General features: G+C 42.2%; 1 protein-coding gene, 1 long non-coding RNA gene and 1 other non-coding gene across 3 annotated transcripts; 1 reads left to right on the top strand and 2 right to left on the bottom strand.

Annotated features, from left to right (window-relative positions):
* Positions 1-775: 775 nt before the first annotated feature.
* Positions 776-8433, bottom strand: ZSCAN9 (zinc finger and SCAN domain containing 9). Its single transcript, XM_004441749.3, has 4 exons — positions 8338-8433; positions 6425-6916; positions 6105-6252; positions 776-1683 (listed from the first exon to the last, which is right to left on the bottom strand). The coding sequence occupies exons 2-4, from the start codon at positions 6842-6844 to the stop codon at positions 1067-1069; spliced, it is 1185 nt and encodes a 394-aa protein (XP_004441806.2). The 5' UTR covers positions 6845-6916; positions 8338-8433; the 3' UTR covers positions 776-1066.
* Positions 8414-16645, top strand: LOC147915560 (uncharacterized). The gene is made up of 2 exons (XR_015554027.1): positions 8414-8586; positions 14796-16645. It is a non-coding gene; the product is annotated as an uncharacterized LOC147915560 (long non-coding RNA).
* A 4806-nt stretch (positions 16646-21451) lies between these two features.
* Positions 21452-21533, bottom strand: TRNAS-GCU (transfer RNA serine (anticodon GCU)). The gene has a single exon. It is a non-coding gene; the product is annotated as a tRNA-Ser (tRNA).
* Positions 21534-26712: the final 5179 nt, after the last annotated feature.

Raw genomic sequence — 26712 nt, 5'->3', positions numbered from 1 at the left:
GAAGCGGTGCGTCGGTGCGCGCCTGGGATCCGAACCCGGGCAGCCAGTAGCAGAGCGCGCACACTTAACCACTAAGCCACAGGGCCGGCCCAAGACAGTAGTTTTTAAAGCATCTTATCTGGATGATGATCCGGTTCTCTGACATGGCCTGTACTCAGGATAAAAATGGCTTTTTGTAACGCTGAAGATGTGATGGAAAGGCACTAACAGACTTCCAAATGGCTAAACTTAAATGAGGAAATCTGAGAATACCAATAAGAAGCAGAACACTGTAAACAGACAGGGATTTGGAGTCAAAAGCCAAGGGTCTAACTAAAAAGACTTGATGTTAGATGTTAACATTAGGGGAAGCTAGGTGAAGGGTATATGAGAACTCCATCTTGGCAACTTGTTTATAAGTCTAAAATAATTCCAAAAATAAAAAAGTTACTAAAAATAAAAGTCCAGGGTTTAAACCTTGGCTCTGGTGCTTGGATTTTCTGAGTCTTTGATTCCTCATCTGTAAGACGGGATAATAATAATCCTCATTTCCCTGTGTGGTTGTTGTGAGGACCAACTGTGGTTAAGTAAAGGGAAGCACTCTGCAAACGGTGAAACACCCAGCCAATGCTGGTTCCAAGGGAGCGTCATGTAGGTGCCAGAGGGAAGCAGTAAGGGGAAAAGGTGTTTGCCATGTAGGTACTGGTCACGGGAAACACCAAAGACCCATTTATGGTAAAACATGAGCAAGGTCTACGTGATCTTTAAGAATTAAACACAGATACAGATCTTCCAGGCAAGTTGGCTACAGCGATACCATTTATTACATTATTAGGAAGGTTTAGCAGCCATCTCAAAGAGAATAAATAAGGGGCATGGGAGTAGTCAGAACTGGGAAGGAGTAAAGGAACCAAAGGGAAAGCAGCAGCTTCAAAAACCCGAACATTCCTTTTTGGATGTCCTCAGACCAGAGGTCAGCATTTGTTCTAAAATACATTTAGCGGAGACAGGAAGAAAGGCCTTTTCTAGTCTTAAGCTACCCCACTCGACTTGGCCAATGATCTGGAAAACTTGCACATAGCAAGGACTAGACCAGCTCAGCCACGGTGTGGATCTTCTGATGGCGGATGAGGTTGCAGTGGCGATTAAAGCTCTTCCCACAGTCGTTGCACTGGTGAGGGCGCTCCCCGGTGTGGCTTCTCTGATGCTCAATGAGAAACGAACGCCGACTATAGCTCTTACCACACTGGCCGCACTGATAGGGCTTTTCTCCCTTGTGGATTCTCTGATGCTGGATAAGACCCGCACTCTGACTGAAGGCCTTCCCACACTCCTTACAGTGGTACCGTTTCTGGATATTGTGGATTCCTCGGTGATTAAAAAGACCAGAACTCCGACTGAAGGTCTTCCCACACTCATTACACTCATAGGGTCTTTCTCCAGTGTGAATTCTTTGATGTCGAATGAGACCTGAGCTCTGAGCAAAGCTCTTCCCACATTCATCACATTTGTGCTGCCCCTCTCCTAAGGGGCTTCCCCACTGCCCCTCTATCTGACCCCTATGTCCACCAACGTCTCCATGTTGGGGACCCTGGTGTGATACCTCCCAGATCTGTCCATAAAATATCTTCCCATGTGGCTCCACTATCTTAGGACAGTCTTTCCTTAGCACCAACTCTCTGTCCTCAGTGTTGGTCATTTCATCTGAAACAAAAAAGACCAGGTAAATATCACTTGTTCCCTGAGCCTATGGGAGGGTCGCTACGTGCCCTTCTACATCATAGAAGCACCTGTGATGTAACTCTACATCATAGAGTAGGGAGGAGGTTAGAAACAGAAGGGCCAGTGTGGTAACACCTTCCTCTAGGTAATGAAGAAGTCTGTCCTCTTTGGTAAAATGCAGCTCAGTCCATCCTCATGTGGACTGGGCCCAGAGAGAATTTGTTTATACTTCTTCTTCTTCTTCTTTTTTTTTTTTTTTTGGTGAGGAAGATTAGCCCTGAGCTAACATCCGTTGCCAATCCTCCTCTTTTTGCTGAAGAAGATTGGCCCTGGGCTAACAACCATGCCCCACTTCCTTTACTTTATATGTGGGACGCCTGCCACAGTATGGCTTGATAAGCGGTGTGTAGGTCTGCACCCGGGATCCGAACCTACAAACCCTGGGCCGCCGAAGAGGAGCACATGATCTTAACCACTATGCCACCGGGCCGGCCCCCTGTTTATACTTCTTCATGGGGAGAGGAGAGTCAGGATCAAGGTGGCTTCTCTGGAGTTCTCCCTTAGAACACTCTCCTCCTTTTGAGGTAGGGAGCCTCAACTTTCCAAGGAAAGTTACCTCATGTATTCATTCATTCATTCATTTATGGAACAAGTATTAAGCTGCAACAAATTCTAGGTGCCTCAGGCAGTACTTCACGACTTTCAAATCCACACCTATCCCAGGTGCATTCCCAGCACAAGGCCTGTGCTCTACCACTTCTCTCTTCTGGAAAGCCCTCACCTCAGACAATAGCAAGCCTCATTCCTTCACTTCCTTCAAGTTTTTGCTCAACTGTCACCTTCTTAATTCTTCTATTTAATACTGCAATCTATTTGCCGCATCCGTAGCACTCATAATCTCCCTGATCCCATTCAATTTTTGCTTTATTCCATAGCACTTGCCACCTTCTAACAGACTATATCATCACCTTATTTGTATATTTATTATTTGTTTTCCTCTTGCTACAATCTAATCTCCCTGACAGCAGGATCTTTCTGTTTTATTCCCTGAGAATCATACCTGGCACATAGTAGTCACTCAATAAATATTTGTTGAATGAATAAAACAGAAAGAGTTGAAATCAATGCTACTACTATGGACCTCACGGTATAGTATGACCTCAACTGACTGGCCCAGGGGCTGGCACCTGAGGCAAATGCTGCCCCATAGGACTGGCCCATATTGGATAGGGTCCAGCCAACCCAGTCAGACTCTCTCTATTTCGAGGAGTTGAAGGTGAGAACGGAAACAAACAGACTCAAACTTTCTAAACACTAGAGAACAGCTGCTGGGGTGGCCTTAGGATGTCTCGGGTTCCCTGGGTGTGATTCCCACCTTGCAACCCAGAAAAGCCCAAGGAAAACAGCCACCGATCCCTTCTTTTTACTAAAACATCTGACTCTTTCTCCCACCTCTAACTGTATTGTCGCTGACACACCTGGATAGGTACCTCTTAGGACTCCTCTGTTGTTAGACCAGGGTTCTCTCCCTCCTTTTAGCTGAGAGATGACAACAGGTTTGGAAAACAGAAATGTGTATGCAGAGAAGAAATGGGCCACAAGAGGGATCAGTCCTACCCTTTTGCCCAAACTTCATACTTATATCTGAAATGTACAAGGGAACTCGGTAGAATATAGAAACGAAGACATTTCCCACCTTCTAGTAATTACCATTTATACAGCCTTCCATGACTTACAAAGCACCTTCACATACATTCTCAAACTAACTCACCACAAAACCCCTTGATGTTATTATCCCACCTCTTTAAGAACTGGAAAAAAAAAAAAGAAAGAAAGATAAATACATAGCTAGACAGACTCTATATTTAGAAAAAAGTCTGGAAAATACACTGCAATTTGATGACAGTGGTTACTCCAGGGGAGTGGATCTGGAGGAGAACTTTCACTTTTTACTATACAAACATCTATATGATTTGGATTTTTTACAATCACCATGAATTTATAAAGAAACTCAAACTCAGTGATCTAAAGTAACTTTAAATGTTCCTTGGCTAAAAAACTGAAGAGCTGGAACTTGGATTTGGTCCTTGTAATCTCAAACATTTACTATGTTACTATGGCTTTTCCTGAATGTATAAAACACACCTGCACTGATGGTCCTATAGGGAGAACTCTCCAATCCATAGATGGCCTCTGGATACTCTCCAGTAGCCATAGTAAATGTTGAATAAATATCTGTTGAATGAATGAATGACTAAATGGATGGGTGGATGTGTGGATGAACTTACTCAGATGTGCTTCCTGGAGGAAGGCGTTCTCAGCAGGGTTCTAGAGGCAGTTTGGAAGGTAGAAGAAAGGAGAAGATGGCTAGAAAATGAAAAGTCCAAGTTCATGGGGGCAGCAAGAAGAAAGAAACAAAGGAACTGACTGGAAAGATGCTCATAAAGGAGGAAAATGAAACCAGAAGGAATTTTAATCTGATGAGGTAATGGGAGTCAGAGGAAGGTCTGCAGTATGCACAGAATATACTCAACAAACACATTTTAACTTAAATCAAGAGATGTGTTCCAAGTGATAGAAATCCATGATAACTGTATGATTGCTAGGGTAGATGAAATAAATAGAGGCAGGAGACAGAGAAGCAAGGGAGGTTGTGGCTTTATACATAAGGGGGTAATGTGAAAATGAAAACACCAGAACTGTGCTGTAGATTGATTGTCAGGTTAACAAAGTCAGTAAGAGACTCTGATGTTTTTGTGGGAAATTAGAAGCTGGAGCCAATTGCTACAGGGAGAGCCAGAATGGGAAGGCAGCTGATTCAGCCCCAAGTGTCCAATGCTACACCACTGGTGCCCAGTACTGCCACCATTAAGAAGATTACCTATAAGGAAATGGCAAGTGTTATTCCACTGGATTCTCCATCCAGTCTGCCACCTACTGAGCATATCTCATACCTTTCTTTTTTTTTTTTTTTTTTGAGGAAGATCAGCCCTGAACTAACATCCATGCCAATCCTCCTCTTTTTCCTGAGGAAGACTGGCCCTGGGCTAACATCTGTGCCTATCTTCCTCCACTTTATATGGGATGCCGCCACAGCATGACCTGACAAATGGTGCCTTGGTGCGTGCCCGGGATCCGAACCCAGGCCGCCAGCAGCGGATCGCATGCACTTAACCACTACACCACGGGGCTGGCCCCTCATACCTTTCTACTGCGAGTGTAAATCCCAGTCGGCGAGGGTAGCACTGGTAATTTCTGATAAGAACAGCTACCATTATTAAGCATAATGCACGACAAGTGTATTCATAAATTATGTGTATTCAACGCTCACGACAACCTTCTGAGGTACATACTTGTTCTAGTCTGAATTGTGTGCCCCCCCAACCCAAATTCATATGTTGAAGCCTTAACCCCCGAGTGACCGTATTTGCAGACAAGGCCTTTAAGAAGGCAATTAAGGTTAAATGAGGTCATAAAGTTGGAGCCCTAATCCAATAGGACTGATGTCCTTATAAGAAGAGGACAAAGCTCTCTCTCTCTCCACATGCACGTGCACAGAGGAATATCTATGTGGGAACACAGCAAGAAGGAAGCCTTCTACAAGCCAGGAAGAGAGGTCTCACCAAAAATCAACTTGAGGGGCTGGCCCGGTGGCGCAAGCGGTTAAGTGCGTGCACTCCACTGCGGCGGCCCAGGGTTCACCGGTTCAGATCCTGGGCGCGCACCAACGCACCGCTTGTCAGGCCATGCTGTGTCGGCCTCCCATATAAAGTGGAGGAAAATGGGCGTGGATGTTAGCCCAGGGCCAGTCTTCCTCAGCAAAAAAAAGAGGAGGATTACAGATGTTAGCACAGGGCTGATCTCCTCACAAAAAAAAAAAAAAAAAAAAGAAACCAACTTGATCTTGGATTCCTAGCATCTAGAACTATGAGAAAACACATTCTGTTATTTAAGCCACCCAGTCTGTGGTATTCTGTTATGGCAGCCTGGGCAGACTAAGACAATACTATTATCAACCCCATTTGGCAGATGAGAGAACTGAGATCAAGTAGTTAAGTAACCTGCCCAAGTACAAGCAGTTTCTAAGAGGGGCAGCCATGATTTACCTTATGTCTGTCAAGCCTTGAAGCCCATTCTCTAAAGCTGCTCTCCACAGTGATTCCTGAAAGTTTTCCTAATGTACCATGTGCCAGGAGACCAGAGAGCTTCCAGGATGGCCCTCAGGGGGAAGACTGCATGCAGGGAGAGGGGACAAAGATGAGCACCCTAGGCACTCAGAAGCACTGAGTGCTGCTGCTATCTGGTAAAGAGTCTTCTGATCTCCTGTCTCCCCAGCTCTAGGTTTTGTGTTTTTGCTTGACCAGGTGGGACATGTTCAATATCAGATAAATCCTGTCCCTCACCTGTCTCTCCAATTGAATGGGACTCCTGAGCAGAGTCACATGTGAACTGGGGCTCCTTAGGCTGAGACTGAAGGCTCAGTGATGTGTGTTCTCCGACAGGCACTGTCTCTGTAGAGAGGTCTTCTTGCCCCTGTCTGGGGGCTACCATCTGGGGACAAAAAGACAAGATTTGACTTCTGAAGAAATTAACTGTCTAAAGAAACACTTCCTAGAAATAAGCAGAAAATTTAATCACCAAAGTCAAGAAGATACAAAGCAGAGGATATAAAGGTCCTTCGTGACCCACATCTACTTTTTCCCTGGCAAATCTCCCTTCCTACCTCATATTGTGGTTCATCCAGCTCTCTCTCCAGATCCTCCAGCAAAATCACAGCCTCTTCCCCACTCTCCGGACAGTGTTCCCGCACCCAGCCCTGCAGCTCCTTGGGCAGGATGGACAGGAACTGCTCCAGCACCAGCAGATCCAAAATCTGCTCTTTCGTGCTCACATGTGGCCTCAACCACTGGTAGCAAAGTTCCCGGAGTCGCGTAAGAGCCTCCCTTGGTCCAGGGGTCTCCTGGTAGCAGAGCTGCCGAAAGCGCCTTCGGAAAATTTCCCTTGCCAATGGATTATTGCGTTTCAGTCTGGATTCCTGCGTTTGGAGGTGACTTTCTGCCTCCATTTTCACTGTCAGAAGTTCTTCCCATACCTCAGGAGTTTGAACATCCAAGGATAAAATCTTCTTTGAGTCTGTATTCATCCTGACCTCAAACAGCTTAAAAGGCACCCTCCAGCTGGAGCTTGTTTCAGAAACACCTTTGAAGGCTCCCTCCTAAGAAGTAAAAATCATTGTTTATATAGAAAATAGGCAATAGCTGATGATAGGAACTGATAATATGAACAATTGTCATAGACCCTGAAGCTCTTCAATGAAAGTAAATTGACTTGGTGACCAAAGGATGGGAACAATGGAAAATATAAGGTCATAATGTACAAAGAGCATAGAGTTTCAAGTCACCCAGACAAGGGTTTTATTCTGGTTCTAACATCTACCAATTGTCTGACCTTGTGCCAATTATCTTTTTTCAATCTCAGTTTTTTCTTAATGTGAAAAAGAAATAGCAATAATACCTTACAGAGTTCATGGAGGAATTAGGGACCACACATACCACTCAGAATGGTTAAAAAGTTCAGACTCACATGAAAATCAAATTAGAGAAAGAATAAACGGAAATATTGTTCCTGTCTTTGACTAAATGAATGAACTTTTATTGAAATCTTTACTTGAGTTTTTAAAATTCATCTTCAAAACAACCATTTAAGGTTGATATCATTTTCACTAAACTGACAGAAAGGAAAACTTAGGTAGATTCCAAGTCCTGTGAGATTTCCACACTGCTCTGCTTCCAGAGCAACAGTCAACATTGCAACAGTCTACTACATGCTTTCAGATACAAGACCATATACAATCCTCACAATTACACTCTGAGGTTTGATTACTACAATGAATATTTCACTACATAAGAAATGGAGGCCAGGGGAAGTTAAGTGGGTTGCCTAAGGCCAAATTTTTTGTGAGGACAATCCTAAGAATCCATAGAGGCCCAAGGGAGAAGTCTTCTGCTCACACCCAGGCAGTGCCTGTGACCCAGGAGGCCTGTGTATTTCCAAAATGTCAGGAAGTTCAGCTCAGCAGCTGAATTCCAGCTTGGCAGGCCTGCAGCAGACATCTAAGGGAATGGGGGTTTGGCGTGAGAGGGGAAGGATGGGGAGCCCCGGAATATGCATCTTTAACATGCTCTCCAGTGATCTGCATGTACTCTAAAGTTTGAGAATCAATGGACTATAAGGGAAAGGGAATAGGGAACTGTCACATTCTGCGATGAAAACCAGTCCATTCAACGCCCCCTAATCTTCTTTTAGAACCAAAAGGTTCTGAGAGGGGACACCGGCTCTCCATGACGAAGGCTGCGGAGACTCTTTAAATTTGTCCTTGACTTCCTCCTCCCCAAGGGTATTTCTCCAGACTCCAGGCATTTCCTACCCTAAATCCTAATCCTGCTGTCGTTATTCACGGTGGTGACCCTTCATCCTCGCAGTCCTCTCATAGCCCTCTCCCGTGCCCTGTCCCCACAGCCGGGGATGGCGAGCCGGGTCCAAAGGGCGCCCCAGCTCCCGAGCACAGACCACCGCCCCTCCCCCGGCTCGGACCTCCCCGGGGCACCGTCCACACCCATTCTCAGCCACACCCACCTCACCCCGGCTTGCAGCGGCGGACTCACGAGGCCGGGAGGCAGCGAGCAGGGAGAGGGGCAACGGCGTGGGAAGGAGCGCGCCCGCGGGAACAATGGCCCGGCGGGAAGAGGCCAGCCCCCCGCGGGGCCCACCGGGCAGAGGCACTTCCGGCTGGTCTAGGATTCCGGGTCTCGTTTCCTGCCTCCTGCGCTTGCCTCCCCTTGGCGTCAGACCCCAGTTTCCAGGGCGTCAGGTTCCCTTTCAACAGTGAGTCACATAATCAATTTCATACGTGGGTGGGCCCCATACAGGTTTTGAACTGAAAGCACAGATGAAGCACAGACTATTGAAAATGCGTATTTTTAAAACATTTAAAAAATTAATACATTACCTATGCCTTAAAAAAAAAACACCTCAAACTGCCAAAATTAATAAATTAAAGGGTGGAACCCCACCCTGTCCCTCCTTAGTCCCACTTCCCTGAGGTAGCCGCTGTCCCCGTGGCTTGGAATTTGTATGTATAATTCTGATCTCTCATATTTTGCATTTTAGCTTTTTCTCCATCACTTATTTTAGCGTTTTCACTTCATCTGTCTTAGACATCTTTATTGGTCATGTAGGTCTAGCTCATTTAGTGACTGCTTAATAGTACAAAGCTCGTTTACTGCAATTTATTTGTCCAGGCCCCTACATATTGATAGACATCCCTCCTCCCTCCCTTTTTCCTTTCTTTCTTTCTTTCTCGCTCTTTCTTTCTTTTCCGTCTTTCCTCCCTTCCTTTTGTTTTTGTTTTTTTTTTGCTACAAAAGTCGTCTGGATTTTTAGTAGTAATAAAAAATCAATCCAAAACCAATTAAATTAGCTTTATTGGTACACAAAAGCATATTTATAAGTACTGTTAGTCATTGATCAATTTTATTATGTCAGTCAGAATGGTGGTATAGCATGGATTAAACTGTTTTGTTTTGTTTTCACAGAACCTCGTTATTTTATCATAGCAGGAAGAAAGTATCTTGTGTGTTAGTGGAGGTTTTGTAATGCATTTTAACTACAAAACTGTAGCGCAGTAAATTTCTTTGGTTATTTTCCTCAACCCAGCCGTGTGAGGGTATTAAATAAACACAGGCTTCATCCTTTACTTCAGCTTCTTCCAAATATCCAATGTGTGTAACCACTAAAAGAGCACCAGCATGAAGAAAATTTGCTCAAGATCCTGATAACTTTCTCCAGCATAGTACTTCATTTGCAAAGCTCTCATACAAACTTTCCTAACAAACTATATAGTGGGAGTAAAGGCTCAGCTCTTCCTGGAGTTGAATAGAGTGTTTACATATGTCATTCTCTTCTATTTTGAATTCCCCTCTGTGACAAATATACACAGTTTTCTTTTCTTTTTGTGAGGAGATCAGCCCTGTGCTAACATCTGCCAATCCTCCTCCTTTTTTTTTTTTTTTTTTTTTGCTGAGGAAGACTGGCCCTGGGCTAACATCCGTGCCCATCTTCCTCCACTTTATATGGGGCGCCACCACAGCATGGCTTGCCAAGCAGTGCGTCAGTGGCACCCGGATCCGAACTGGCGAACCCCGGGCCGCCGCAGCAGAGGGCGCACACATAACCACTTGCGTCACGGGCTGGCCCCCACAGTTTTCATATTTGTATGAAACTCTCAGATGTCTCACTGACTCTCTAACTGGTTTATGTGTGCTTGTTAAGTAGGTCAACTGTAGCACTCAGGCAGGCTCCACTCTAGGGTCAAATGCACAGTGCATTGAATGTCCCTGTAGTTAAACAGCTCTAAGAAATACTGGCTCTCATTTGTCTGTTTGGGAGGAGATTCCCCTATAGCAGTACCTTGACGAGTGTCCTGGGACAGAAGGGATTATTTTTAATTTAGAATTGGGAATTCCTACTGAAAATATTAAAAATTCCACTCAGCTCAGAGACAAGAAGAAATGCTGACTACAAGACTAACTAAAAAGAGTGAGGGTTACCTCAATCTGGAAGCAGGCATATTGGATACTGACTCTGCTGTGGGTTATGTCATAAGGTCAAAAAGAAAAAAGAAGGGGAAGGAGAAAGAGAAGAAGAAAAAGATTTGGAGGATTAATGACAAAGCGATTGAGGGAACTAGCTGGTAGCTGGATAGACCCAAGTGTAAAATTATTTGTGGCCCATATGAATGTTCACTAACCTGCTGTGTAAGAGGGTTTCAATAAGCAAGTGAGGAAGCTGATCTGCCCTACGGATGTTAGCAACTGTTTTTTCAGCTATCTCTATTTGCTCAAGAAGCTTTTGAACATGACCATGGCTGCTATGATGGAGGATGTGCATAGGCTCAAAATTTTTTTTTAAAAAGCCTTTCTTTCACTAAGACTAATCTAGACACCATCACTGTTGAGAGGCCACTTTGCAAGAGCCTCAACCAATCCTGGAACAGCCAGTCACCTGGTGGCAAGTTGATTACACTGAACTCTCTCCATCATGGAGATAACAAAACTTTTCTTCAAAGCGGCAGACACTTGTTTTGGATTTGGATAGGCTTTCCATACCTACCATGCCTCTGTCAGTACTGACTTGACGAAAGCCCTGCTCATACCAGCCCCAACTTAGTTGGACAGCGAAATGAAATTATTTGTTTTTTTCAATCTCTACTTTCAACTGGGTTCTTGTGAATCTTTCTTCCCTATTCCTTAATGATACCTTGGGCAGATCCCATAGCTTTCTGATCAATTTTAAGTTTATTTTTAATTTTAAATTTTATTATACATTGAATAAGTTATAGAGCCACAGAGTCAAAATACAAAAAGTACAAAAAAGCATACACTGAAAAATCTTCCTGTGATTTTTCTCTTTTGTTGAGTTTAAGAATGACATTGTAGTTCCACAGGAAAATGTCCTTATTTTTTAGAGATGGGTACTGAAGTATTCAGGGTGGTATGTCATGACATCTATAATTTACTTTAAAATATTTCAGCAGAGAGAGAGAGAAAGCACATATGGCAGAATGTGAACAGTTATAAAATCTAGGTGACTATATGGATGTTCATTATAGATTATACATAAGCTTTTGGGAGTAGATGTGTTTCAGAATTCAGATTAAGACTATAAGGAATCTCAGTTCATTTCACTTCAGGATTTGCCCCAGATGAGTTTTAGTGCCAAATTTAGGGAAAAAAAGAAATTTCAGAATTTTATGGATTTTAGAACTGTGGATCCTGGATATGTACTATATCTCTCTCTCTCTATTTAAACATTTTCAAAATAAACAATTTTTAAAGAAAAATCTGTATCCTACTCCTACCCCCACTCACCTAATTTCATTCCATAGAAACAGCCAAAGCTATTGATTTCTTATGTAACCTTTCAGAGATATTTTATGCACATAGAAGCAAATATTTATATTTATATATAATTTATCCCCATTATTTTACACAAATAGTAGAAAATTATGCATATTATTCCATATTTTGCTTGTTTTATTTAACAATGAATCTTGGAGTTTTTCCTGTAGCCATAGACATAGATCTGCCTCTTTTTTTTTTTTTTTTAATTGTTTTTTGTGAGGAAGATCAGCCCTGAGCTAACGTCCATGCCAATCCTCCTCTTTTTGCTGAGGAAGACTGGCCTTGAGCTAACATCTATTGCCAATCCTCCTCCCTTTTTTTTTTTTTCCCTTTTTCTCCCCAAAGCCCCAGTAGATAATTGTATGTCATAGTTGCACATCCTTCTAGTTGCTGTATGTGTGACGCCGCCTCAGCATGGCTGGAGAAGCCGTGCGTCGGTGCGCGCCTGGGATCCGAACCGGGGCTGCCAGTAGTGGAGTGAGAGCACTTAACAGATAAGCCACGGGGCCGGCTCCATGCCTCTTTATGTTTGACAGTTGCATAATATTCTGTTGTGCAGATTTATTTAGCCAGTCCTCAGTTGATGAGCAGTGAGGCTATTTCCAATCATTTTCTATTTATAAACAATGCTGAACTAAATATTTTCATACATATGTCATCTTACACATATATGAGATTATCGCTAGGATAAAATTCCTAGAAGTAGAAATTCTGAGTCAAAGAATATATGCATTTGTAAAATTGATATACACTACTAAATTACCCTCCAAAGTGGTTGTAAAAATTTACAGCTCTCTAACAATATCCAAAATGATATCACCTCCAATCTCACCAAACTTTTTAATCTGTGCCAACAACCTGATAGGTAAAAAATGGTATATTATTGTAGTATTAATTAGCATTTCTTTAAAAATGAACAAGATTGAGTAAATTAATATTCACGTACATTTTCTTTCTGTGAATATTCTGCTCATACCCTTTCCCTTTTTCCTGTTTGTGATTGTCTTTCTCTTGTTGATTTGTATGATCATGATATATTAGGGAAATAAGCCTTTTGTGATAATTTGGAATTTTTCTATTCTACTTTGTAGTGGTTTAAGTTGCAAAGAAATTTTTAATTTTTAAGTAGTTAAATTTGCTAATCTTTTATGTTATTTGTGATAAAAAGGCCTCCCTTGTGCCAAGACCATAAAATAAAATTCTCACATGGTTTCTTCTAGTACTTTTATGGTTTTATTTTTTTCCTATTTAAATTTTTAAATAGGAAATTTTTAAATTTTTAAATTTCCTATTTAAATTTCCACCTGGAAATTATCCAGTTGTAAGATGTGAGGTGTGGATTACACTCCATTTTTTTCAGATATCTACCCAGCTGGCCCAGTACCATTTATTGAATAATCCATCTTTTCTCCACTGACTTGAAATGTCATCTTTATCAAATGCTTAAATATCTGTGCCTACTTCTGGATTTTCTATCTTGTTTGCACTACGTTTTATTCATTGTAGTGTTAAAACGTAAACTGAGTCATATTAAAGTTTTTAAGAGTTTATTTGAGCAAAAATTGATTCCAATGGGCAGTGCCAAACCGGAAGTGGTTAGGAGTGCTCCACCAACAGGAGCTCAGGAAAAACTTTACAGAGAAAAGGTGGGAATAAAGCAAGGAAATTATGGACTGGCTATAGCGTAAAGCCTAGTTGGCTGTTTGTGATCGGTTGTCCTTAGGTTTTGATTTTGTAACCTTCAGGCATTTACAGGCTTAGATTTTGGTTTGCTTAAGTAGGCTGCTACAGCGTTAGAGCCACCTCAGTCTAATGGCCTCCTTGTTGAACTCATTTAACAGTAGCTTGTAATATGTTTTAATACCCAGAAGGCCTGTGTCTTCCTTGTTATTCTTCTTTTCTGAATTTTCCTGGATGCTAATGCTTGTTTACTTTTCACATAAACTTTAGAAGCAATTCATCCAGTTTGAAAACAAAATTCTATTTTAATTTTTATTGGCATTATATTAAATACCTAGACTAACTTGTAGAAAAAATTGATATGTCTCTTTCTCCATATCTTGGGTCAGTCAACAATATTTAAATTTTTCTTATTATTGATCTTGTAATTTCCTCTTAATTTTATTTCTCAATGTTTTATCTCTTTTGCTGTTACTGTAAATGGGGTCTTTTTTCCGTTTTGTGTGTGCGTGTGTGTGCAGGAAGGCGATTGATTTCTCTTGTTTATTTTTATAAATATATTTAATTTTATAAACAAATCCTGGGACACTTTTGTATATCTAATATGATGATAATTTCAACTCCTTTCAAGTTTATTTATTTCTCTTGCTAAATACATTGCTAGTTCCTCCAGAATAATATAAAATAATAGTAGTGAGAGTGGACATCTCTCATCTCAGAGAGTTGCTAACTTCAAAGGGAAGGCATATAATGTTTTCTCTGAAAAGCAAGATGATGGCTGTTGATGTAAGTTACATATGTTTTCTCATCTTCTGTAAGGAACCATCTATTCTTTTTTATTAAATTTTTTTAAAATGTCAAAAGTGGATGTTAATGTAATCAAATGTCTTTACCACAGCTATTTAAATGCTTATATGCCATTTCTCCTTAGATATGTTCACATGATGAATTACGTTTCAAGATTTCTTAATTTTAAACAATTTTTATGCTCACCTCTATTTTGTCATGGTAAATTATTTATTCCTTTAATGTGCTGCTGAATTCCATTTTCTCCTATTTTAAGATTCAGCATAAGTGAGAAAAATATGTGGTTTTCTTATTGGTAATCAATTTTGGGTTTCGAGATTAATATTCAGATTGTTCTCCTCCAAAATCTAACATTCCTATCTTTTTCTCTGTTCTGGAACAGTTTTAAATGCATTCGAGTTATCTGTTCTGTAAACGGTTTCTTAAAATTCACCTGTGAAACTCTTGTGTCTGATGCTTTTGGGGAGGTAGTTTATTGACAGCTTTTTATGTCTTCAAGTGTAACTGGTCTGTGTGGATTTTCTTTCTTCTAAGGTTCTTTCGGTATATTATATTTTCTGGAAATATATACATTGCAACCAGGTTTTTAAATTAGTTTGCATAGCGTTGAATAAAGTCATATCTTTGTTTCATCTGCATTTGCAGTTACAAACACTGCTGACTGGGACCAGCGATCGAGAGCGTCGCAGGAACTCATCCCTGAGCGCATAGCTGACCTCAGTGTTGAAACTGGAGCCTGACCACACCGTCTGCCGCCTAACTCACACCATTTCAGCAGCGCGCACCGTTTCAGCCCAGGGTATTTAAAGGTTCTCGGGAACTGGAGGTGCAAGAGAAGGAAAAAACCAGGGAATTGGACTTGGAGCAAAAAGGAGAGAGAGAGCGAAAGGCCTCGGCCGTGTGATCTCGCCAGGGGTGCAGGAGCGCGGGAGCCATCGCGGGAGCTGCGGGATTGCGCCCCGCGTGCCCCCTCCCCGCGCTCCCAGCCCGTGCCGGCGCCCGGTTAAGAGCGCGCAACGCCTAAGAGGTGCCAGAGGGGTGCTTATTAAATAGATCTTCTTTTCCACTCAGTCGTTCTTCCTGCTTTGGACCCCACTGATTCCTAAATTTTGGTCTTTCTGATTCAGAACATTTTAAGGCCAGAAGGACCTGGGAACTCATCCAGCAAAGATTGGAGATCAGCGGCCCCATTGCTCTTTGCCCTGCGAGTCCATCCTACCCCTCCCCCAGGTTAGGGTCCTGCCTTGAGTTTTCTGAACAGTCTCCAGAAAATCCCGGAACCCACGAGTTTTGAGAGTCTTTACTAAGATCCTTAAAGGGGTGACCCCCAAACGGTTGAAAATTTTTGGGTCCAAGATGGGGCGGTCTCTCCTTGCCCAGCCACTGTTAAACGCACACGCTCCAGTGCGGTTTTGCCCCTCGTCCCCATCTCCATCAGCCGAAAGGACAACACATCCTTTGCAGTTAGGGATTTTACTTTTTAGTTCTGTCATGTTCTTCCCGCTAGTGTCACCACCGAGCTCAGCGCGGTGGGTGGTCAGCATCCAATATAAATATGACTCCTGAGTCCTATGTTAAGTGGCCATTAATTGTCTTATGCAGATGTGTTTTAAAAGAAATGATAAAGCTTATATGCTCCTCTGCCTTCCACCCCCTTCAGACATTGCAACAGCAAAATTCAGTAGTAATTGAAAAGTCCCTGGATCCCCAATTCAATTCTTAAAAAAGAAAATCCACGCCTACAGTTTGATGTGTAGTCCTCCAAGCTACTTATAAGTGAATATATAATTGTATGTGTACATCTAGAATTATGTTTACAAAAATAGAAACTGCTATACATTACTATTCTGCAGCGTACTTTTTATGTCAGTTACCATCTATTTTATAGGCACTGTAATTTGTAACCAACCTTCTACTAACAGTCTCTTTCAAACACTACTGTCTTGACCATTCTTTGATAAATACCTTGATGAACTTAGGCAAGTATTTCTATAGGATAGAGTGTTAGAAATGGAATTGCTGAGTGATGATATTCATTTTTTTTTTAAAAGTCAGGTTTATTAAGATATAATTTGCCTACAGTAAAATTCACCAATGTGTACAGTTAGGTGAATTTTGACAAACACATATTGTCATGTAAAGACTGCTACAATCAAGATATACATTTCCAGCACCCCCCAATATTCCCCTTGTTCCTTTTTAGTCAGTCTTTCCTTCCACTCCCAGCCCCTGATAATCACTGACCTGATTTTTCACTCATATCCTTTGCCTTTTCTGGAATGGAATCATATAACATAACATAAGCACTTGCATCTGGTTTCTGCTTCTGAGATTCAGGCATGTTGTTGTGTGTATCGGTGGTTTGTTTTTTACATTGCTGAGTAATATTCCATTGCATGGATGTACCACAATTTGCTTATCCATTCACCAGGTGGTGGACATCTGGGTTGTTTCCAGTTTTGGGCAATTATGAATAAAGCTGCTATAAACATTCACTTAGAGGTGGACGTATATTTTCATTTCTCATGAGTAAATACTCAGGAGAAGGATTGTTGATTCATAGAGTATTTGTTTCATGTCATAAGAAACTGCCAAACTGTATTTCCCAGTGGCTGTGCCATTTTATATTCCTACTGACAATGTATGAGAGTTCTAGCTGCTACACATCCTCATTAGCATTTAGTATTGTTAGGTTTATTATTTTTTTAAATTTTAGCCTAATAGCTAAACACCTCTATTAGCTGTGAGGTGGTATTTTACTGTGGTTTTAATTGAATTTCCCTCATGACTAATGATACTGAGATCTTTTCATGTGCTTATGTGCCATCTATATATTTTCTTTGTTGAGGTCTAAATTCAAATCTTTCCCCCATTTTAATGGGGGATGGGATTGTTTTCCTATTTTTGATTTGTAAGAGTTCTTTACATAACCTGGATACAGTCTTTTTATCAGAAATGTGCTTTGCAAGTATTTTCTCCCAGTCTGAGGCTTGTCCTTTCATTTTTATTAATGGTGCCTTTCAAAGAACAGAAGTTTTAAATTTTTATAAAGTCTAATTTTTCTATTTTTCTTTTGTTTTATATATTCTGTCCTATTTTTAAAATATTTGCCTAACTCGAAGTCATAAAGATTTTCTCTTGAGTTTTCTTTTAGAAATTTTAGAGTTCTAGGTTTTAGTTTTAGGTTTTATTTAGGTCTATTAGCCATTGTGAGTAATTTTTGGTGTATGGTGTGAAGTAAGAATGAAAATTCATCATTTTTCCTCCCACATGGCTGCTGCCAAATTGTTGCAGCACCATTTCTTGAAAAGACTCCTTTCCCCTCTAGATTCACTAAATCACCTTGGCACCTTTGATGAAAATCAGTTGACCATAAATGTTCAAGTCTGTTTTTGAAGTCTGACATCTACTTTTAAATGGTGATAAATGATGCACCAATTTGCCCTTGGAAAGGCATTTTACTCTCCCACCAGAAGTGTGTGACAGCGACATTACAGGCGAATCCCAGTGCATTTGGTCAGTTTTCTCTTCACCACCAGGAACAGAACTTGAGACCTACACTGCAGTTTCCCTTGTCTTGGCACAAACCTAGCTCTTCTGAGAGTCTCAGGAGCTGGTGCCACCGCACAGCTTGGTGGCAAACGGCATAAGAACGACTGTTTTCGTCAGAAACTCTTTAAGACGCTGCCAATTCATTTCACTTAATCACGGTAAACACCACAAGGCAGCTCTCCTCTTGTGTAACGGTTAGCACTGTGGACTTTGAATCTGACGATCAGAGTTCAAATCTCCGTGCGACCTTTGGGTCCAGTTTTGGAGCAGCCCATTTCTCCCCTCTTTTAAGTAAAACTCCCTTCTGACTTAATGATATATTCAGCTTCAAGAGGTAAGAAAGTTATATTTGAAAGCGAAGGAGTTCTCAAGTCGAAATTTAATGCCTCTTTTCTGTGGTCCAAAGTAGGCTGAACCCTGGAGAAGTCAGAAACGGACAGTTCCCTTCGGAAGTTTATAAAACTCCTCGGGATCAGGTGAAAAGGGCGGGATGGTAACACTTCCTGAGAGGAGCTCCCCTGTGGCCCCCGAGTCCTCCGAGGGGGGGCCCTCTCCCGGCCGCCGCCCTGCCCCGCGGCCCGCTCACCGACGCGCGGAGCCACCGACTAGGTCTGCCGGATTTGTAGATAAAAAATTCTTCCTTCTTTATCTGAAATTCAAATTTAACTGGGTGTTCTGTATTTTATCTGGCCACCCTACCGCCGACCTCCGGCCGGGGGGTGCGCTTTCTTCTCTGCGGGGGGCGCGTCCGGGTCACTCTCCACCTCTGGGAGAGGAGACCTCCCCAGCCACCCAGACATTCACGCTCGTCTGCTTTCGCTTCTTCCTTCCTCACCGCCCACCGCAACCCAACCCCAACCCTAGCTTGGAAACGCCTCGGAAACCAGCAGCGGGCAGAGAATTGGGGAGTTCGGGTTCCCACTGTCCAGGCACCCAGCTCTCCCCGAGGCGAGAACCGAGGCGAGAAAACTTCCCTGGCGGTGGATCCTGGAAGCTGTCGGGCGCGCGGCGGGGGGCGGGGACGCGCGGCGGGGCGGGGCGGGGCGGAGCGCGAGGCAGAGCGCGGGGCGGGGCGGAGCGCGGCGGGGCGGGGCGGAGCGCGGCGGGGCGGGGCGGAGCGCGGCGGGGCGGGGCGCGGGGGCGGGGCACGGGGGCCGGGGCCGGGGCGCGGGCGGCGCGCGGCGGGGCGGGGCGGGGCGCGGGGGCGGGGCGCGTCGGGGCGGGGCGCGGGGGCGGGCGGGGCCGGGGCGCGGGGCGGGCCGGGGCACGGGGGCGGGCCGGGGCCGGGGCACGGGGCGGGGCACGGGGCGGGGCGGGGCGGGGCGGAGCGTCCCCTGCGGCTGCCAATACTTCCGCGCCTGGCCTCCTGGGCCCTCGGCCTCGGGTGAAACCCAGGGAACCTCTGTCTGCTGCCTCTCCAAAGTCTCCCAAACGCCCACAGGCGGAGCACCCGGAGGATAATTCCCCGAAGCCGAGGCTTAGGGATCGGAAATGTCCACTGAAAGAGTAGAAACTTGTCTAGACGGAAAGGAAGGAAATTGCTCCGGTTGAAAAAGAAAAAAGCGACGCTGCCGTTGTCAGGCTGGGAACAGAGACAGGTAAAGCCAGCTGCAAAGTTAACAGGAACACTATTTCCCCCAGATCACGCAGCCGCCGCAAAACGCCACAACGGCCCCCTCCTTGAGTGATTACTGCCTTGGAATGCTCCAGACGCGCTCTTCTACACCCACCTATTACTGGGGATACCTAAAACTGCCCTCTTTTCGTGACAATACCCAATTCCTAGTTAATCCTCGCTTCTTCTAATCCCGCCTCAGAAACAGCCACCAACCTAGATCCCCGCCTCCCATAGAGCCTCTTCAGAATCCTTCAACGGAAACTCAATCCTTAACCAAAGACGCTTCTCTCATTCCTCTTGCGGAGCGGCTACTCTGGGGTGTCCTGTCGGTTACTCCGGAGTATCCTGTCGCTGTGTTGATTCAATAAAATGATTTTGTCAGACTACAGACTTGCTCCTGGTGGTCTTTGGCTGCTGTCTTTGACAGCACATTAGCTTGCTCTGTGGGTCCTAGCTTTTGGCACACGGACAGAGTAGGAGTTAGAGAGAGTAAATCTGGCAGAGCCGGGAGGGTTCAGGATAGACACTCATGTTGATGTTGGAAAGATGGGAGAAACGTGGGTCCTGGGGAGAAAAGATGTTACCAAGATGGGCAGAAACTAGGTTAACCATGTTTTGAAACAAAACAAAACTAGAGCAGTAGCTTCAAACTTGAGCATGAGTCAGGATTACCTGGAGAGCTTGTTAAAGCACAAATTGTTGGGCCCCAGCCCTGGAGTTTGTATTTCTAACAAGTTTCCAGGTGATGAGGATGCTGTTGCTTGGGGGAACCACACTTTGGAGAACCACTGAGCTAGAGTTATCTCATCTGTTGAGTGAGAGCTAATGTTTTGAATCCAGTGATCCGATTTCAGAGCTCTGATTTAGACATTTTAAATTTTCATTCTAATAAAACAAATGAGTTCTACCTTCAAACCACACAAAGGCTCAACCTCACCAATCCCTAAAATCCGTTAAATCTTACACATTTAATCAGCCCAATTTATAACCTGCCAGTGGTTATACAGAAAATATGTAATAAATAAAGGCCACTAAGTTTATGAGGACTCAAGATTCCTAATTGTTTCCTTTTCACTGTGAGTGCTTGTGCTTCCATTTAGATGACCTGTGACAATGCTAGTTGAAATAATAATCCCTCCTATAGCGCTGCGTAAGCAGATACGGTCTGGTCTCCTTTCTACTTTGTTGGCTAGGAGTATAAATCAATACAACCCCTATGGAGGAAATGTGGCAATATCTTACAAGTGAAGACATCATAGAACACAGCGTATATGCCGCTAGACATTTATATTACACATATAGACACACACACAAGCAAAATGGTATATCCAAAAGGGCATACATGACAGCTAATAGTACCTGACGGTAAGGATAACTGACGGGAAGGATAATTGGTGACAAAACTTTGCTATATAGCTTTTTATACTTTTTGAATCACGTGAATGTAGTACTTATCAGAAAATGGAAATAATAAAATAAATAAAATGAAGAAATGTTATTCTTTTGTTTTTTTCTTCCAAAGGTCTGCCAAGATGGAAGTCACAGGTAGAAACTACACAATACTCGCAATTTTCTTTGCTTTTCTCAGGAAGAAATACTTAGCCCTAAAAGGAAATGTATGACAAGTACTTTTATGTTTTGTCATATCTCTAAGACACATACTCCTCCTTGTCAAAGATAGGAGTCCTTTGACAATAATGGTTGCTTTTAAAGTTAGCATAAAAGATAATAGAAAAAATTAGCAGTAGAGATAAAACTAGCCTGAAAATGCCTTAAATAACCCATAAGGTTTAGTATACATAATTTCGTGTACATTACTCTATGGGTAATTTTATCAGTTCCTTTATATTTGTTAAGCAATGTTTCTCTATGTTCCTCAATTAATTCTTCAATTGTTTCCTTGATGGGGAGTCTCTGCTAAGCAAAACTTGGAATAAAAATTTGGTGGGGGAATGAAACATGAATCAAATAAATCAATTGATAAATTAAATTCACAGCCACAGAAAGTGCTACTGAGGAAGCAGAAAACAGGAAGGATTAGAGGAAATTACTCATCTGGGTGGTGAGTACGGAATTAACTCACCAAAAGGAAGTGTTTTCTTTTCTCATTGTAATGCTTAGCCAGCCGACCCGACGAGGATGGGATTCGAACCCACGCGTGCAGAGCACAATGGATTAGCAGTCCATCGCCTTAACCACTCGGCCACCTCGTCATGTGGGAATCTCCTTGCTTCAACTTCTTCCTCTCGGCAGTACCGCCAGACATTTTGTAGCAATGTATCTCATCGCCCTTTCCCTGGCTTAATTGTCACAATCACCGTTTGAGTCTGGCGTCTTAAAGTACATTTCACAACCACCGCAAAACCGATGGATTTGACACTTAAGAGCGGTGAAATACTTGGCGAATGCCTAATAACAGGTAAAACCAGGCCTGGCACACATTGTTGGATGCCAGTCAACCCTGGCTCGCCGACTCCGCTCCAGCCCGCCGCCCTGCGTGCCGGAGACTTCCATCCACCCAGACCTTCACAGGGTCCCTCTGCCTCTGCATTCGCATTCGAGGGACCCATTTCCTTTCCTCTTGATCAAAACTTCTGCTAGGATTCCTGCGTTCTGAGTGGTACCAGAATCCTGGCTCTGCGATTCCTTTTATTTGCGTTTGTAACAAGCCCTCTCTAGGACGTGGCATTGCTCAGTCTGTGATAAATCAGCAACGGGTGAGAACGTGTTTTGGAGAAAAGCAGAGAAACGCGAGATCCCTCCTGGGAGGTCGTTTGTATCATACCTCAAGATTGGTTTAGCCTGACTGCTAGCAACACTGGGCAGGGTGGGTGGGGTGGGTAACCCCTGATGCAGGAGGGACAGTACAGGGTCCTTGTTGCGGCTCTTTCCTAAGCCACATTACTAACTCCAGCCCCCACCTGGGAAGCCAAACTGGGTAACCCCTAAGGTCTCTTCCGGCTCTGAGAACCTCAGTGATAAAATGACTATCAAGAAGCCTCTTCCACTCGTGAGAGTTTGTGTGCTTTTTTATACTTATTGCATACTTTTAGAAAGGGGAACTTTCTTTTACACGACAATGTTGCTGCTTTTTCTCTCCCTCCGAAGCCTCTTAGCTCTCTTGTCAACTTTGTTGGGAGGGACTCTTTTCTCTCTCACCCACGTTCACCGAATTTCAAAATGTCTTTTGTCAGCTCAAAACCACCATCAGGGGCACTTCATCCACAACACTGAATGAAACAATCTTGCTTGTTCTTCTAAGTGGGGCGAGCGTATTGTTACACTTCTAGTCATCCACTGCCGCTCACATTCGCTCTTCAGAGATTCAAGTGCAACTTCATTTCACACCAGAAACTTGAGAACTCTTCCTAGGGAAAGCTGTGAGGCTGGAATCTCTGCTATCAACTAAGAAAGAGTTTCACTGAAGTTTGATTTAGACCATTCTCCCTCCAACTAGAGGGCAGGAAATACATTTGTCCTGCTCATCCTATTACACCAGTGCCAGAGTAAGCGAACAATAACTATTGCTAAATGAACAGATGAAATGTTCTAAATTTAATACAAAATCTAAGCATCAGAATAAAGGTAACTAAAGGGAATATTTTCGATTAATTAAATCTCTTGGGTTAATAATCCTAGTTCTTCTTTGTTTAAATCACAAGTTTGTGATGAGTATTAAATTAGTTAATATCAGTAAAATGCTTAGAAAATTGTTTTGTAAATAGTAATCTCTGTGTAAGCCATTTGACATTATTGTAGTTGTTTTTATTAATAAATAAATAATAAACTAATAATTAACTACATGAAATTATATTCAATAAGAAAAGAAAACACAGTAGGAAAAAAAGAACCAAAAAACATGTATGGTCAATGCACAGAAGAAAATCAAATGCTTGATGAACATTTCTGAAGACACTCCACCTAACTTATATGTAGGGTATGCCATTTAAAACAATAATATATCATTCTCTTTCCTCTGCTCCCACTCTAGATTTCTGAAATACTGTCTGTGCAAGTGCAAATTGGCCCAACCAGACTGAAGGACAATTGCATAAGACTTATTAAAATGTAAAAAGTTTGTACCCTTCCTTTCTTCTTCCTTTCCTTAAACCCAATAGTCGACGCATTAGTAAAGAATTATACTAGAGAAATGCTACCACTAGTGTGAAAAAAAATACACACACACACACACACACACATGTACACACATAGTTCAGTGGAGCGCTACTTATAACAGTTAAACGTTAGGAACTACCCAATGCCCACCAAAATGGAATACTTAGTTAAATAACTTATGATTAAACAAAACATTAGAGTAGTATGTTATCATTAATAAGAATAATACAGATCTACATGTAGTAACTTACCAATATTTTCCCACAGTTAAGTTAAAAAAAAGGCAAGTTGCAGAACAGTGTGTATAGTATTTTTGTTTGTTTTAGATGATAGACTGAGAGAGTTTAGATATTTAATATCAATGAGAGCCATTTAGCTTCAGCCTCAATTTTACGAAGGTCCCAAACTTAGACTTTTCAAGTTACCTTCAAAGGAGTATTATATATGTGTATGTCTACTAAGTATGTATTATACATACAACCGTTGTGTATATATGAAGAATTTTAAATATATCCCAATATGTTCAAATCTTGTTTGGCATTTCTTTATTTTTTATAAGTTGGGAAGAAGATGGCATGAACCTTTTGCAATTTCTGGAAGACTCTGATTGATATAAAAATCAGCATCCTGAGGATATATGCCAATTGCTAACAGCTGTTATCTGAAGCTTTTTAACTTTCCATATTAAACATTTTTTCAAGATTTAATTTTTTCTTTACCATGAGTAGGTGTTACTTAGTAATTTAATTTTTAAAAGTAAAGATAAATTTAAACAAATTATTTAAAGTGGTGAACAGAGCCAAATGCTGCTCAGATATGAAAATATTAATTAGGAAATGACCGCTAGATTTAACAACAATTTTTATATATGATAGGATAGAGTTTCATCTTGACATCTTACAGGTCAAGCTGGCAGACATTACCTGTAAGAGGTCTGATTCCACAAACTACTTCAGGACAGTGGAAAGCCCCCTTTTAATTGTGTTCTATAGCATAGTGATTGTAATCATGGTTTTGTACCTCAAGCTCCTGCATGAGCTTTCTTCCTACCAAAGCTTCCTAACCTCGCTTCTTACTTCTCACCGAACTACAGAGGATCAGGGCTGTACTACCCCACCTTTTCTCAATGGGTATCTGAGTTGTACTTTGCATTTCCACAGGCAGGGCATATGATTTCCAGAAAAAGAAACTTGATTACAAACCCCTCTGAAGCAGAATTTGAGCAATATTCCCCTTAGGTGCCCTGCATTAGTCCCCTGTGTTTCAGTCTCTTTCCCTTATAACTTTCTTATCTTCCTGACCCTTCAGCTCTAGGGCTCTTCAGGTGATCTTATTGTCCTCTGTGCCTGTTATTCCAGTTTCTCTCTTCTTCCCTACATGTACAGATTGGGCTAAATCACTGAGTAGTCTGGGGATTTACTGTTCAAGCTTGGAATATCTTTGTTTAGATCATTTTTAATATTCTGTGGTTTCAGAAAGAGGAGAGACTGCAGCAAATCTACCAGGAAATAAATTTGCAATTTGAGTACGATGAAATCACACCATCCACCATCCATGCATCTGTTGTCTCAACAATTATTTAACAAACGTCTTTTCTATTCTGGGCACTGTGCTATGCACACTGTACACTGTCTAGTGGGTGAGACAGACATTTAAACAAAAAAAGAACACAAATAAGTACATGATCACGAATTTTGTTAAGGGATATGAAAAATGTAGAGCATCATGAGAAAAACCACAGGAAAGAATTAACATTAAGTGGGAGATTAGAAAACGTGTCTCTGAATAGATATCTTTGGGTGAGTAAGTGACATTTAGGATAAAACCTGAGAGAAGTGTAGGGGTTAGGCAGGAGAAAAGTGAAGGAAAGGGTATTCCAGGCGGAGTGATAAGCGTATGTGAAGTTCCCAAAGCAGGAAGAACCAGGGAAGTTGGAAAAATTGAGAGAAGGCCAGTGTGACCTGAACAGAAGCGAGCAAGGGAGACAGTGCGGAAATGGCACTTGAAGAGGTTGGCCAAATCACACAGGCATTGAACACACACCATGTTTAGGGTTTGAAATTTTACCCAAATTGCAAAGGGAACCTATTGAAAGTTTATAAGTAGAGGAGGGATGTGATCTGCTTAATATATTTGAAAGATCATTCTGGCTGCTCTGGAGAGAATAGGTGAGCAGACCAGTCAGCATGAGACATGGTGCTGGCTTGGACTAGAAGAGAGGCGATGGGAATGGAGGGGTAGATGGATCCAAGACATATTTTGGAGATAAAATCGTCGAGACCTGAATGATTTGGATACACACTGTGAGGGACATGTAGGATGACTGACTACTTCCAGTTTGCCTGGAACTTTCCTTTTTCAGCACGGAAAGTTTCTCCTTTCTGGGAGCCCCCTCAGTCCCAGGCAAACCTGAACAGCTGGTGACAGGGAAGGAAGAAGGATGATTTTCATGCTCCTGACTTGAGTGATGGGGCAAATGGAGACAATGTTTATTGAAACTGGGGAGATTGGGGGAGTAGCAGGTATTGTGGGAATGACAATTCAGCTTTTGCATGCTAAGCCTGGACATAAACCTGGGCAGGCGAAATGCCTGAGGTAGAATGTTTTTCCCTTCATATTAGAGTCAGCGGAAGAATTTGGCTTTTTAAAGGACTGTAAAAAATATCGGCTTTATGTCCACAATGAGTAACTCTCTTTCCTTGTTCAAGATTTTAACTACAAATGGTAAAGATTCTGGAATTTTCTCTTTCTTACAGTAAATCTAATTCATAGGAAATCATTTGCTAATTCTTTGGTTTATTTCCCATTTTTAACACTTCTATTCTTTCCGTTGTCCATTTATTTAAATACTGCAAGGTTAACTTGTACATAATTTACTCAAAGGAATAGGGAAAACTTTTAAGAAAACCTCCAATCTTGCAAAAGTTTTGACAGCCAATTTGTTTGAATCCACATTAACTGGAATAAAAATAATTTATTAGTAGATGTCTTCCTAGCAAAGGTGGCAGATCAGTCTTGAAAACTGAATATTCTAAGTGCAAGCTTCTGTAAAGAGTGTGTTTTGACTAGAACAATGTCCCAGGTTAAATATAAAAAGCAATACGAAAGCTGGAGAAAAGAGACTTTGAGGAGACAATTTCAGGGCATTCAAGTAGAGCAGAGAAATGAGGGACAATACCACACATTGCCATGAACATGAAGATTTAGGTGACTCTGTTCTCCAACAATATTGCTGATTAAGTTCAAATTAAATAGGGATAAGATCGGTATTTAACA

The sequence above is a fragment of the Ceratotherium simum genome, chromosome 13 (assembly GCF_057802395.1).
Source record: "Ceratotherium simum simum isolate JZ-2026a chromosome 13, ASM5780239v1, whole genome shotgun sequence".
Classification (NCBI taxonomy): Eukaryota; Metazoa; Chordata; class Mammalia; order Perissodactyla; family Rhinocerotidae; genus Ceratotherium; species Ceratotherium simum.
The sequence above is the reverse complement of the archived record's forward strand: the minus strand, read 5'-3'. Positions and strand labels throughout refer to the sequence as shown.